Raw genomic sequence first — 16,521 nt, 5'->3', positions numbered from 1 at the left:
ATAAAAAACCGTGTCATCTCCTTCCCCCACCAGACGTGAACCAGCAGCCCCCATTTTTAATTCCCAGCGGTACCCCTCCATTTTTAACGCAAACAAACTCCATTGGAGCCCACCGATCCCACAAAAAGTGTAGATTCTCGGTATTGTAGCAAGCTTACATCGGATCTAAGGCGTTATCGCGTAATGGATTGCTCGTTTCGGTCCCCAAATCATCAAATCTTCACCTTTCAAAAAATTTAAAATCGAGGTATTCCGACTTATTTTTTGTTAAAACTCATGTATAAAAAATGACTATTAGTTATTTTTTACTGTGATATATGTTCTTTCGTGATTGTTTTTTTGATATAATTAATTTGTTATTTTTTTATCCGTATTAGATTATTATTGTGCTAAAACAATTAGTAAAGTAGAGAAATTGTTATTCTATGAATAATTAATATTATTAGTTGTTATAAAAAATATTTATTAGTTATTGTTTACTGTGGTATATGTATTTTCATGATTATTTTGTGATTAAATTAATTTGTTTTTTGTTATCCGGATTTGATTATTTATGTGCTAAAAGATTAGTAAAATAGATAAATTATTATTTTATGAATAATTAGTGTTATTTAGTTCCCTTTAGTGTAATGTTGTGCCCATAATTTTAATGTAGTACTCGTAATTATAATGTAGTGCCCTTTAGCGTAGTACAATGTAGGTCCTTTAGCGTAGTATCTTTGTAGTTATTGAAATTAATTATTTAATTATATGTTAACCCCAAAAAATATCTGAAAAAAGATGATAGTTCAAACACAAACTCTCTCAAATTCTAGTCAACAAATGTAAGAAAATAACATAAAAACAACAATATTTGTCAAACTAATTATTTATATATGAATACTTATTAATTAAATCATTGATTCATATAAAACTTAATTATTTAATTCTATTATACCCAAAAATAGGTGAATAAGAAAGAAACATATAAAATAATAAACTAACATATAAAATAATAAACTAACATATAAATTAACATATAAAATTATAATATAGAAAATGTATCAACCTAAGTAACAATATAGTAAAAATATCGATTAAATATTAATATAAAAGATATTGCAATATACTTAAAGATGTTAAGCAATTAAAAAGAAAAATACTTCAATTAATATTTTCAATTTACAAACATCGTCATGGAAGTTCCCCCTGTGCATCCCGGACCTGCATCTCTAGAACGACTATTGATACAGGCCAACCATAGGTCTTCATACATATGGGATGGGCAGTGTTTGTCCCAGACATTCTGCCCCAGAAGTATAGACGATATGTGGGAGTTCATTAGGGACCACCCACTACATCCCTGTATAGTTAGACGCCTTCAGGATACGGGTTTCTACAGGATCATAGAGATCGGTCGGTCGCAGTTCCATTGGGCGTTGATCACGGCTATGATAGAGCGGTGGCGACCAGAGACGCACACATTTCATCTACCCATCGGCGAGGCTACCATCACGGTTGAGGACGTGGAGGTTCTCTTCAGGCTACTGGTTTATGGATTACCTGTAGCTTACCTGCATGCTCTTAGAGACTATAGAGGATTGTATTACCTGCATGCTCATCGGTTTCCAGCCAGCAGAGGAGACTACATTGAGTGGGGCCAGTCGTTTGCATCTGGAGGCGATGGATGCGGAGATTACGGATGATTCACCACCGGAGGTTATCGATCGGCACACGAGATTGTTGCTGCTATTGATGTTTGGTGGTGTACTATTCCCGAACACTTCGGGAAACCTAGTCAGCTTGAGATTTCTACATCATCTTGAGTGGCTAGATGATTTACCCAGTTACAGCTAGGGTGCAGTTGTGCTAGGTTACCTGTATAGGCAGATATGTCGGGCTAGCATGGGCACCCAGAGAGAATTTGCCGGATTTTTACCGTTGCTGCAAGTAAAAACATAGTCAATTCTTTTCATGATTATAACACACATAGTAAAACAATACCTTAAATTTTACATCCACTATCTATATTAGGTTTGGGCTTGGGAGCGGTTCCTGCAGTTCCAGCCACCTCTACCACCCATCGCTCCGGATGCACCACCTTCACCGTTTCTCCCCTTAGCTTGGAGGTGGGTTGATAGGCGAGGCTACGGACACAAGTTCGAGGCTTGACATCAGCTCCCCTATTACAGGGATTTGTTGGATTTGCTTGAAGGCATGCAGGTACATGTATACTTAAGTTTACTTGGCCTGTCTTTATATGTGTTGCGTTTACTCACGATTCTTGTGTTTAATTAATAGTTCTTATGGAGGCCATATAGCGACGCGCTCATAGCTGGTTTGCCCAATTATTGCTCCCACGGCCGAGCTATGTGGAGTTTTTCCGTCCGATTGACATGTCTCGATATTGTCGAGCATAATGCCACGGAGCGAGTCCTTCGCCAGTTTGGTCGACCATAGCTTGTACCTATTCCGCCCACTTGGATTAGGACACATTACCAGCAAGATGATCGCTCTAGGGTTGACCAGACATACTTGGCCTGGCTAGAGGCCTAGATTGAGGTTTGGGATCAGAGGTATGACCTGATTCCTCCACCCCTTGCATCTGAGTGTACGGATGGCGAGCATGAGTATATGGGTTGGTATCGCAGCGTTACCCGACTTCTCGTCGGGAATCCCGTTCATCGCACTGGTGGTCGGTACATTCCATATGCCGGGAGGCCTGAGGCACTGGTATGTTACTTGTTACACTTACTTATAACGTTAAATTATCCTTCTGTAATTAATATTTTACATATTATGCAGGCTATTGGCTTACATCAGTTCTACCGGTTGGGACTGCAGATGCTGCAGCATACCGCCGAGGGAGCGGCAGCTTTGCACGAGTATGGCCAGCAGGTTACAGATCTGGCTGCCCAGACATTGAGGCGTGCCCGAGATGATGAGTGTTTAGGATAAGAGGGGCTGCCTATGTGCCGCCAAAGGAGTACCATCATGGGCCACCAGTGGAGCCTGAACGTGGTAGACGTGGCAGGCATGGGCAGAGAGGAAGGGGTGCCCTACGAGGTCGTGGTGGTCGGCGAGGATGGGGTCCCCAGTAAGGGGGCGTTGAGTCACCCATGGACGATATTAGAGATGATCAGTCGGGTGACCACCCTGAGAAACACGATGCTCATCATGACATGCCATCATTCAGCCTTCAGTTGTCGCCAGGGACTTTGCATGTGACCCTGTCAGCTCCATTATTAATCGCGGTCACAGCCATTACGCGACAGGAGTGGGATCAGTATTTTTCTGATCCTCCAGAGCCATAGACGGTTGTTGATTATCGTCCGACACGAGAGGTGCATAGTGGGCGATGACTGAGTTATGGCTCATCACCGAGGGATGCTGAGGATCTAGCACATACTTCATCTACTCCAGTGCACCTCGATGTTCCGATAGATCCTTGTGGTGCTACTCATACCCAGATTTGTTTGTATTACTGATATTTCTACTTGTTTTTATCTCATTGATTAGTCAGTAATATCTAAAGTGTTTAATATTTTTTAAAGACATCGGCGTTGCCCGTCACGGAGGCCGCATTGTGCGATACTGAGATGCCAGAGACGGATGATCTTATTCAGGAGCCCGCTGAGACCACGGTATGGACTATTAAAAAAAAATTCTAACACGTACGTTAGTAAATATTATTTCATGTAGTAAAATATCTTATTATTCTGTAGGTTACTTCCAGCCCGACGGCCGCTTCTACCGAGTCTGCCAGCCTTACCGACGATCATGCTGCAGCGCATCCTCCGATAAAGAGGCGACGTGATGAGGATGATCCTGATAGCGTAGCCGAGCGGGATGGGATGCGCCTCAGGCCAGCCAATGCTTTAAAGCATACAGGTTGTGGGACACATTGACATTTACTATTATTCGTATATATGACATTAAATATATAATAACCACATTATTTATGTTTTACATAATTTGCGCACAAATTTTTATTTCTCGAGATATTTATTAGTTTAACACTTCAACACAACAAAAAATGACAGCTTAACATAAAATTTAAATTCGTTACAAATTAAAGATAATACATGACACGTACAGCATAAAAATAAAATACTACACACAGCGTATCAATGTATTTGTTAAGTCACTATCGTCCATTATTTTGTGCTTCAACCACATAAATTTCTCCTCTATCCTATTTTTTTTTCTTCTTCTGCCTCTTTTAGTTTCTCTTGCAATGCCGCAAGTTGTTCTTGTAGTTTCACGATCTGGAGTTCATATTCACCGGTCATATTCCAAATGTTTAGCAAACATGATTTGTAGTATTCCTGATTAATGGGTTCATCATACCATTCATCAAAACCATATTTCTTTTCGTCCTACCACTGAGAGAATAACACAAGACTATTAATTAACATGTTATATAAAAAGTATTAACAAATATTTCTTCCAAGAATAATAAATTACAACTTTTTTACACATCCAACGTTCGTGCCCCAGATTGCAATTTGACCAACACGGCTTCAAAATCGCATGTTTGCCATAGTAACACCTTGGTACGTAATTGCGTCCAAATATGTCGTAATGCTCGAAAATTGAAAATTAATGGAAAGTCTTTCTATTCGTTTTGTTACCACGCAAATAATAATTGAAATGTGCGAGGCAGCTAAGAGTGATTTTAGGTTACGTAGCGCATATTGGTGAGGCGCTAAATTTCGCGTGATAATGATTCTTTCGTGTACATGTTGGTCCAGCATTTCAGGTCATCAGCTTTTTCAGTCCGACAGCTTTTTCATGTCGACATGACAATACACATAGCGCATATTGGTGAGGCGCTATGTTTCGCGTGATAATGATTCATTTGGGTACAAGTGGGCCCAGCATTTCATGTCAACAACTTTTTCAGGTCGACATGACAATACACATAGCGCATATTGGTAAGTTGTTATTTTTTGCATGATAATGATTCATTGGGGTACAAGTGGGTCTAACATTTCATGTCAACAACTTTTTCAGGTTGACAGCTTTTTCAGGTCAACATGACAATACACATAGCGCATATTGGTGAGGCACCATGTTTCGCATTTATACAGGTCGACATGCAGCTTAGTTCTTCTTAACTTGAACCAAGAGATCAATATTCAAATACCATTTGAAGAACCAGAACAGCATTCAATTCAGAAATGCCACTAACATTTAATAAGTGGTTTACGAAGAAGCAAAAAGGTGAAGGTAGTTTAAAAGATCCAAATGGATCGCGTCATAACACAATTGATCCCTACCTTGAAAAAAATATGCTAGGTTGCTATACTGATTTGGTTGATGACAAGTGGTATGGTGTTCTGCGTCCCTTGGAAAATAAGCCTATCAATATACATACTGATCTAAAAGTTGCAGGGCATATTATTGAGGGCGAAGCGCATTCTACAAAGCCTGAAGGTATGCGAGTTTGGGGCGAAAAACTACAATGGGTTCCCCTATACACAAAACGGTGTGATTATGAAGTACTATGTCACTGGCATGGGCTTGTTGTACCATAAGCACTATCTTCAACCTTCCAAACAAACACACACAAACATAAACCAGAAGTGATTCGGCATTTGATGAAGGAGATTCTAGAGATGGAAAAGGCACTTGTTGTTCATCATGCTATCGATGATCTTAACTACCTAGAAGGAACGGAGGATCAGTACTGGGATATATTAGAAAATGAAAAATTGTATAGAGACAATGAGTATCATGTTTTCCCAACAGTTGTCGACTAGGAGGGACTACCTAAGTTTTTACCACAAACATTGGACATAGGAGTCCCATATTATTGTAGAAATCAAACAAGTGGTCTTATTGATGATAGCGATGAAATACGAGAAATGTGTGTCAACTGGGGCCTAGATTACGATGCCCTTGGTACCGAAGGGTGCGTACAAGATGTTGACGAATAAGATGAAGACGGTGACAATGAAATACTGCCAGACAGCGACGATAATGGCGAATGAAAACAAAATTATATTCTTTGGGTTGTATGTTAAACTGTTGTATTGAATCTTTAATTCTAAATAACAATTAGATTTAACCCCATTGGAAACATAATTTTATTTCATACATTTTGCAACCTGAACATTTACATAAATTTAGTACAACAAAATTACTCCAATAAAATACTACATTTATCCTTGATAATTGGGCACGTTGGATGAACTGCCACCTGGTGCTGAATTACCACCGCTTCCCAAACCAGCTGAAGGACATTTATAGCGGTCGTGTCCTGTTTGGGAACATATGCCACAGTTATGCGCATAAACGGTATCACCAACATCTATTTGGTTCCGTATACGCGTTCTTTTTGCATTTGTCGTTGATGCACGTCCTTGTTACACACCATTTTAAATGGTTCCGATGGCCAATAATGATCAGCACCCACTGGCTGCAACTGTCCACTATAGGTGTTTAAGTATGCAGCAACACTATATTCTTCATCAACATACCTCGTTGTCGCGAAACCTGTATGTTGAAAGCACTTCATGGCATGTGAGCATGGCAAGTGATAGATTGACCATTTTCCAAAGGAGCATAATCTTCTGGCTTCATTGACGGTGTGTGTATTATTCCCACGGTTGTGATGTAGACCAGTGCAAACTTCAAAAATATTTCGCTCGCTGCAATACTGCAAAAATGAATGCCACTGCGCTTGCTTCCTATATTTCTCAAATCGCTTCATTGGTTGTGGCATAAATTCAACACCCATTTTCCATCAATGACGATGCACCTCTAGATCTTTCAACAAACCTCTCTGCCATCTGCTTGAATGACATCCTCACCATGGCAGTGACTGGCAATCCACGTGTAGACTTCAATAACCCATTGAAAGACTCTGACACATTTGTAGTCAGAATTCCCCATCTTCTACCACCATCCGCATGCAAAGTCCACTGGTCAAACTCATGTCGCATCAACCAATGATAGGCTTCTGGGTCTTCCTGCCTAATCAATTTTATTTGCCTCCTGAATTTACACTCTTGGTGATCTGTTGCAGCCATCCACATTAAATCATGCAAGTCCTTATTCGGATAAGCCCTCTGGAAGTTGGCCTTCAAGTGCCTAACACAGTAACGATGGTAGGCATACAGTTCCTGCCATGCACGCAAATTCTGTACAAAACTTAAAATACCGCCATGCCGATCAGATATTAGACAAATACCTGAACGCTGTTTGACAATGTGCTCCTTCAAGTGGTTCAAAAACAATGTCCACTTATCTTGGCTTTCATTGGCACAAATATCAAATGCTAGGGGAAATATACTTCCATTAGCATCTACAGCAACTGCGATCAACAACTTAATATCATACTTTCCATAGACATGAGTGTCGTCTATGGCGACAATGCACAAAACCATCAATGGTTGGTTTAAATGCCCAGAACACAAATCTGAATATGTATTCTAGTATTCCCGGACTCCACTTAAGCTTCCATTCAACAACAGTCCCGGGGTTAAAGTGTTGCAATAAAGCCATGTACTTGGGTAGAGCGGCAAATGACTTATCCCAGTTACCATAAACAATTTCAAACGCACATTTACGCCCGAGAAATGCCTTTCTTTTGGTAATGGTACATCCATATACCTGGTGGACAGATGTTATACACTTTTTGATCTTGTACCTTATGGATGCTTCAATGTGTGGAATCAAGACAAGAGAAATCAAGTCAACATTCAAGTTAAAATGATTACCACTAAATGTATCCATTTCACAATTGTGGGTGCCTTTGTATTTCCCCACAATCCACATATTTGTTTTCAACTTTCTCGCACGTAGCATCCAATTACAACCTTGAAACCATTTACGACAAATAACCTTGTATACTTCCGGAGATGACTCATGAACCTCGATCTCACGACACTCTTTTATATTGTACATTCGTACCGCCCTATTTAGGCGTGCTTTATCAGCAAAAAGCATGCCCTTTGACAGCACCGTTGCTCTAGATTCATCACACATTGCTATCCGAATTTTGTCAAGATCCCTTGTGAGGGCATGGACATCTGGTATACTTGGAAACTGATCAAGGTAGGGAATCACCCTTGAATAAAACGGCACCTGGGACTCGTACACTCTTGGTCTAACGGGAGGTGGAGCATGCTCCCTGTCACGACACAAATACCCAACTAGTCGTGATGGCGCCTATCGTGGAACTAGGCAAGCCGATATTCTCAATATGCTTTCAATATATAACAGAAGTGAGCTAAAGCAATTAGACTAACTGAAGGTTTACATAATAACGGGGTAAAAACCCAAAACACAAGTGCGGAATAATAGCCTGACATCGGGGTGTCACTAAGTCATGAGCATCTAATAACCAATCTAGAAACAGAGTCTACTGCAGTCTGTGCCAAATGCCAATATAAGAGAGAAAAGATAATAAGAAAGGAGAAACAAGAACTGCGGACGCCGGCAGCTACCTCGTAAGTCTCCGATAATCAGCTCGCGCACGAACTCAGTGACCGCCAGAACCATACACACTTGGATTTGCACATGAAGTGCAGAGTATAGCATGAGTACAATCAACTCAGCAAGTAACAGGATTAAATAAGGAACTGAGAAGTAGTGACGAACTATAATAATACAGATCATTTCCAAAGTTTTCAATAAAGAGTGAACATGCTTTCAAATCCGGTGGTATAAGTCAAATCAGTTCGAGCTCAAGTAAAGGAGATATGAATCTTCCAGAAATTTCACAACAACATCAGATAGCAACTAAGTGCAACAATAAATAAAATCAAGTACAACCTCTCAAGACAACAGTCACTCAACTCATATCATCAGCTCATACTCTCGACTCTCAGCCCTCGATACACACTCTTAATAGGTGCCTGCGCTTACTGGGGGTGTACAAACTCCGGAGGGGCTCCTTTATATATATATATATATATATATATATATATATATATATATATATATATATATATATATATATATATATATATATATATATATATATATATATATATATATATATATATATATATATATATATATATATATATATATATATATATATATATATATATATATATATATATATATATATATATATATATATATATATATATATATATATATATAGGCTTGTTACGGCGTGCAACCCGATCCATATACCTCACAGCTCACAGCTCGGCACTCAGGCCCTATCTCAGTCACTAACCTCTCCAACCCCTTGGGCTCACAGAATATCATAATAATTAGCCCAAATAGATAATACAGCAAGTATCAACAAGAAATGAGAGAGAACAGAGATATAACACACAAGTAAAACTGTAACTGAGTACAAGACAGCAATTAGCAGTCAATTCAACAAGTATTCGACCGTTGCGGGTCCCAACAGTGATATCATATGGCCTAAGCATGGTTTCTATCATGAAAGGTAGTCAATTGCTCAAAGACAAGGAAAAATAAGTAATAACAATGGCTATTCGACTTTACAGTCTCACGGGACGGACCAAGTCACAATCCCTCACGGTGCACGCTCACACGCCCATCACCTAGCATGTGCGTCACCTCCAAATATTCACATCATACCAATTCTTGGGGTTTCATATCCTCAAAACCAGATTTAAGACTGTTACTTACCTCAACCACACAGAAATCCTACTCTGAAATGCCATTGCCTCTCGAATCGGCCTCCAAATGCCCTGAATCTAGGCACAAATAGTACGAGATAATCAATATTGGCTAAAAGGATAAATTCCACAAGGAAACTACTAAAATATAGTCTAAAATCCGAAATCGACTCAACCCGGCCCCCCGAGCCCACGTCTTGAAACCCGACGAAAGTCACAAAACCCGAAAGCCCATTCACTCACGAGTCTAACCATACCAAATTTATCAAAAATCCGACCTCAATTACCCCTCCAAAACCCCAAAATTCACTCTCCAATTCCCAAGCCCTAATCTCCCAAATCGCACCTCAAACACTCACCAACTAGGTGTAAAATCAGTGGGGAAACACAATTATTGAAGATAAATAGGCACAAGGAACTTACCTCAGTGATTACTCCTAAATCTCTCTCAAAATCCCCAAATTCCGAGCTCAAAAATGATGAAAATGGTGAAAAATCTCGAAGTGTTCTATTTTTAGGTTCGGCCCAGACTTCTCGCACCTGCGGCTCCATTTTCGCATCTGCGGGCAAAGCCCCGCTTCTGCGAAAAAATCCCTAAACACTGCCTCCGCTCATGCAATCAAGTGACTGCATCTGCGCTCTTCGCGGGTACGGGAACTACATCGCACCTGCGGTCCAAACTCGCACTTGCCCCCCTACATCCGCTTATGCGACCATCGCAGGTGCAGGAATGCCATTGCACCTACGTCCTCTGCCCAGGTCCTCCTTAGCCGCATTTGCGGCTCCTCCTTCGCTTCTGCGGGCTCGCACCTGCGGTTCCCACTCCGCAGGTGCGGTTACACCAGTAGCTTCAGCTTCAGCTGCAAGTTCCTCAACTCCCATCAAGTCGTTAACCATCCAAAATCACCCCGAGGCCTCCCGGACCTCAACCAATCATACCAACAAGTCATATAACCCCATGCTAACTTAGTCGAACCTTTGAATCACTCAAGATAACATCAAAACACCAATTACACCCGAATTCAAGCCTAAAGAACTTCTAAACTTCAAATTCCACAAACGATGCCGAAACCTACCAAACCACATTTGATTGACCTCAAATTTTACACACAAGTCAAAAATGACACCAAGAACCTATTCCAACTTCCGAAAATCCAATCAACCTCGATATCAAAATTTCCACTGCCGGCCAAAATCTCTAAAATTCCAACTTTTGCCAATTCAAGCCTAATTCTACTACTGACCTCCAAATCATATTTCGGACGCGCTCCTAAGTCCAAAATCACTTAACGGATCTAACGGAACCATAAAAATTCAAATCCGAGGTCGTTTTCCCATAAGTCGACATCCGGTCTAGTTTTCCAACTTAAGCTTTCAATTAATAGACTAAGTGTCTCAATTCACTCCAAAACCACTACGGACCCAAACCAACCAACCCGGTAAGACATAATATAGTTGTAAAGCACAAAAGAAGAATAAATGGGAGAAATGGTGATATAACTCTCGAAACGACCGTCCGAGTCGTTACATCCTCCCCCTCTTAAACAAACGTTCGTCCTCGAGCGAGTCTAGAAACATACCTGGAGTCTCAAATAGGTGTGGATATCTGCTCCACATCTCCTATTCGGTCTCCCAAGTGGCCTCCTCCACAGGTTGACCTCTCCACTGCACCTTCACTGAAGTTATATCCTTTGACCTCAACTTCCAAACCTGCCGCTCCAAAATGGCCACCGGCTTCACATCATAAGTCATATCACCATCCAACTTAACCGTGTTGAAATCCAAAATATGGGACGGATCGTCGATATACTTCCGGAGCAAAGAAACATGAAATACTGGATGCACACTTGACAAGCTAGGTGGAAAGGCAAGCTTGTAAGCCACCTCCCCGATCCTCTGAAGTATCTCAAAGGGCCCAATGAACCAAGGGCTCAACTACTTGCCCCTCTTCCCAAACCTCATAACACCCTTCATGGGTGATAACTTCAGTAGAACCTTCTCCCCGACCATGAAAGATACATCACGTGCCTTCCTGTCAGCATAGCTCTTCTGCCTAGACTGCGCTGTGCGAAGCCGCTCCTGAATCAATTTCACCTTGTCTAATGCATCCTGGACCATGTATATACCCAAGAGCTTAGCCTCACCCGGCTCAAACCATCCCACCGGAGATCTACACCGCCTCTCATATAAAGCCTCGTATGGAGCCATCTGAATGCTCGACTGATAACTGTTGTTATATGCAAACTCCACGAGCGGCAGAAACTGGTCCCATGAACCCCCAAAATCAATGACACAAGCGCGTAACATGTCATCCGATATCTGGATAGTACGCTCGGACTGTCCGTCCATCTGAGAGTGAAAGTCTATGCTCAACTCAACCTGAGTACCCAACTCTCGATACACGACCCTCCAAAACTGCGATATAAACTGTGTGCCTCTAACTGAAATGATGAAAACTGGGACACCATGAAGGCGAACAATCTCTCGGATGTAAATCTCAGCCAACCGCTCTAAAGAGTAAGTAGTACCAACTGGAATGAAGTGCACGGACTTGGTCAGCCGATCCACAATCATCCAAATAGCATCGAACTTCCTCGAAGTCCGTGGGAGCCCAACTACGAAATCCATGGTGATCCGCTCCCACTTCCACTCTAGGATCTCTAACCTCTGAAGCGAGACACCCGGTCTCTGATGCTTATACTTAACCTACTGACAGTTGAGACACCGAGCCACAAACCCAACTATATCCTTCTTCATCCTCCTCCACCAATAGTGATATCTCAAATCCTGGTACATCTTCGCGGCACCCAGATGAATGGAATACCGCGAGTTGTGGGCCTCCTCAAGAATCAACTCCCGAAGCCCATACACATTGGGCACATATATCCGGCCCTACATCCTCAACACGCTATCATCACCAATAGTCACATCTCTAGCATCACATCGCCGAACCCTGTACTAGAGGAAGAGCAGATGGGGGTCATCATACCGACGCTCCCTGATACGATCATAAAGAAAAAACCTAGAGACCACACAAGCCAATACCCGACTCGGCTCCAAAATATCCAATCTGACAAGATGGCTAGCTAAGGCATAACCATCCAATTCCAAGGGTCTCTCTGCTGCTGGAAGATACGCTAAACTCCCCAAACTTTCTGTCCGACGATTCAAGGCATCGGCCACCATATTGGCCTTCTCGGGATGGTACAAAATGGTGATATCATAATCCTTAAGAAGCTCGAACCACCTCTGTTGACGCAAGTTAACATCCTTCTGTATGAACAGATGCTGCAAACTCCGATGATCAGTGTAAATCTCATAATGGACCCCGTACAAATAGTGCCGCCAAATCTTCAAGGCGTGAACAATAGTTGCTAACTCAAGATCATGGACATGATAGTTCTTCTCATGGGTCTTCAATTGGCACGAAGCATAAGCAATCACTCTACCATCCTGCATCAGAACATATCCAATACCTAACCGCGAGGCATCACAATACACTGTGTAAGAACCAGAAGCTGATGGCAGAACTAGAACTGGGGCTGTGGTCAAAGCAGCCTTGAGCTTCTGAAAGCTCTCCTCGCACTCATCCGACCACCTGAATGGAGCACCCTTTTGGGTCAATTTGGTCAAGGGCGATGCAATAGATGAAAAACCCTCCACAAAACGACGGTAATAGCCCCCCAAACCAAGAAAGCTCCTAATCTCCGTGGCTGAGGACAGTCTGGGCCAACTCTGCACCACCTCTATCTTCTTCGGATCCACTGGAATACCCTCGCTGGATACCACGTGTCCCAAGAACACCACTGAACCGAGCCAAAACTCACACTTGGAGAACTTTGCATAAAGCTTCTCCTCCCTCAATCTCTGTAACACAATCCTCATATGTTGGGCATGTTCCTCCTGCCTACGAGAGTACACCAGGATATCATCAATGAATACAATAACAAACGAGTCCAAATAAGGTTGAAACACATTTTTCATCAAATGCATGAACGTTGCTGGGGCGTTAGTCAGCCCAAAAGACATCACAAGGAACTCATAATGGCCATATCGGGTCCTGAAAGTTGTCTTAAGAATATCCAAATCCCGAATCCTCAGTTGGTGATACCCTGACCTCAAATTAATCTTGGAGAACACCCTCGCCCCCTGAAGCTGGTCAAATAGATCATTAATACATGGCAAAGGATACTTGTTCTTGACTATGACCTTGTTCAATTGCATGTAGTCAATGCACATCCTCATAGAACCATCTTTCTTCTTTACAAATAGAACTGGTGCACCCCAAGGTGACACGCTAGGCCGAATAAACCCCTTATCAAGGAGTTCCTGAAGTTGTCCCTTCAACTCCTTCAACTTCGCCGGTGCCATACGATACGGTGGAATAGAAATGGGTTGAGTGCCCAGCACCAAATCAATACCGAAGTCAATATCCCTGTCAGGCGGCATGCCCGACAGGTCTGCAGGAAACACATCCGGAAAATCAAGCACCACCGGAACAGAATCAATGACAGGAGTCTTTGCACTAATATCCCTCACAAAATCCAAATAGGATAGACAACCCTTCTCAACCATCCGCTGAGCCTTCAAGTATGAAATCACTCTATTGAGAACATAGTCTATAGAACAACTCCACTCAACTCTCGACAACCCCGGCATTGCTAACGTCACAGTCTTAGCGTGATAATCTAGAACAGCATGACATGGAGACAACCAAACCATACCCAATATCACATCAAAATCGACCATACTGAGCAGCAAAATATCCACTCTGGTCTTTAGACCCCCAATAGTCACCACACATGACCGATATACGCGGTCCACAATAATAGTATCACCCACAGGAGTAGATATATAAATAGATGAAACTAAAGACTCACGGGGCATATCCAGAAAATGAGCGAAATACAAGGAAACATATGAATAAGTGGAACTAGGGTCAAATATTACAGAGGCATCTCTGTGGCAAACTGAGACAATACCTATAATCACAGCATCTGAAGCAATGGCATCCGGTCTGGCAGGGAGGGCATAGAAAAGGGCCTGGCCACCCCCTGATCTGCCTCCCCCTCTCGGGCGACCCCTAGCTGACTGGGCTCCACCCCGGGCTGGCTGAGCGGGTGGTGGAGGGGCTGGTGCTGATGACATAGACTGGCTCCTCTATGGAGCTGGACTTCCCACTCTATGGGGACACTCTATCCTCGTGTGACCAAACTCCGGGGACTAAAGGGAACCCCGAGCACCGGGATAACTAGCAGAAGGACCTGGCATAAACGAACCCTGACCCGATGGAGCACGAGACGAACTCTACGCTGGGAGGGCACCGAGAGATGAACGGCCCTGCTGATAATTGTGAGAACCATGGCCAGATGATGTACCACGGTGACCTGGACGAGTCGTCTGAGCATGTCTGAAAGGACGGCTTCTACCGTGCTGGAACTAACCCCTAGAAGGAGCACCGCTAAATACTCCATGTCCACGAGGCCTCTTGGCCTCCCTCTTAACCCTCTCCTGACTGGGAACCATATCAATCTGACGAGCAATGTCCTGAGCAGCTGCAACCAGCTGGCTGGTGGTATTCCCGATGTCTGGAATCCCTGTACCACCTGCTCTGGTGTGCGGGCAGCGGGTGTCTGAGCACCTCCCCCGGCCTGAGAAGTGGATGCTGTGTTCAGAACAGAGATTGCCTGAGCAAGACTAGTACACGCGGTCAAAATCTGAGCTAAGGCCTCCTGAAGGCCTGGAATCACAATAGGCACAGGTGGTGCCTCAGCTGGTGCATCAACAACTAGAATTTGGTCCTGATCTAGGGAAACTGGTGGATCTGCAAGTACTGCCCCAGCTGCTGTGTGGGTTGCACCTCTGCCCCTACCGCGGCCTCTACCGCGACCTCGGCCTCTCGTGGCCCTGGCTGGTGGTACTGGTGGCTGTCCATCCTGCCCGGTAGTACGAGTCCTCACCATCTATGAGAGAATGAAACAACAGATGTTTAGTTACTAGAATCAACAGATTCGCACGACAAGAATTCAAGAATGTGGAGTTTCCTAAGAGTTCTGCAGCCTCTCGAAGATAAGCACAGACGTCTCCGTACTGATCCGCAAGACTCTACTAAACCTGCTCATGACTCGTGAGACCTATGTAACCTAGGCTCTGATACCAACTTGTCACGACCCAAATACCTAACCAGTTGTGATGGCGCATATCATGGAACTAGGAAAGCCGACATTTTCAATATGCTTTCAATATATAACAGAAGTGAGCTAAAGCAATTAGACTAACTGAAGGTTTACATAATAACGGGGTAAAAACCCAAAACACAAGTGCGGAATGATAGCCCGACATCAGGGTGTCACTAAATCATGAGCATCTAATAACCAATCTAGAAACAGAGTCTACTACAGTTTGTGCCAAATGCCAATACAAGAGAGAAAAGATAATAAGGAAGGAGAAACAAGGATTGCGTATACCGGCAGCTACCTCGTAAGTCTCCGATAATCAGCTTGCACACGAACTCAGTGACCGCTAGAACCGTACACACCTGGATCTGCACATGAAGTGCAGGGTGTAGCATGAGTACAACAAACTCAGCAAGTAATGGAATTAAATAAGGAATTGAGGAGCAGTGACGAACTATAATAATATAGATCATTTCAAAAGTTTTCAATAAAGAGTGAACATGCTTTCAAATCCGGTGGTATAAGTCAAATCAGTTCGAGCTCAAGTAAAACAGATATGAATCTTTTAGAAATTTCACAACAACATCGGATAGCAACTAAGTGCAACAATAAATAAAAGTAAGTATAGCCTCTCAAGGAAGCAGTCACTCAACTCGTCTCAACAGCTCATACTCTCGTCTCTCAGCCCTCAATACACACTCTCAATAGGTACCTGCGCTCACTGGGGGTGTACAGACTCCGGAGGGGCTCCT

At 42.7% G+C, this 16,521-nt stretch overlaps 1 protein-coding gene across 1 annotated transcript; it reads left to right on the top strand.

Moving 5' to 3' along the window:
• Positions 1-1,175: 1,175 nt before the first annotated feature.
• On the top strand, positions 1,176-1,685 carry LOC107797357 (serine/threonine-protein phosphatase 7 long form homolog). Its single transcript, XM_016620238.2, has one exon. It carries the CDS (start codon positions 1,176-1,178, stop codon positions 1,683-1,685), a length of 510 nt encoding a protein of 169 aa, XP_016475724.2.
• Positions 1,686-16,521: the final 14,836 nt, after the last annotated feature.

This window comes from Nicotiana tabacum, chromosome 14 (assembly GCF_000715075.1).
Source record: "Nicotiana tabacum cultivar K326 chromosome 14, ASM71507v2, whole genome shotgun sequence".
Taxonomy (NCBI): domain Eukaryota; kingdom Viridiplantae; phylum Streptophyta; class Magnoliopsida; order Solanales; family Solanaceae; genus Nicotiana; species Nicotiana tabacum.
The sequence above is the reverse complement of the archived record's forward strand: the minus strand, read 5'-3'. Positions and strand labels throughout refer to the sequence as shown.

Bases quoted from the DNA above. Each gene is read 5' to 3' on its own strand.
- LOC107797357 (XM_016620238.2), top strand. From the start codon at position 1,176: ATGGAAGTTCCCCCTGTGCATCCCGGACCTGCATCTCTAGAACGACTA.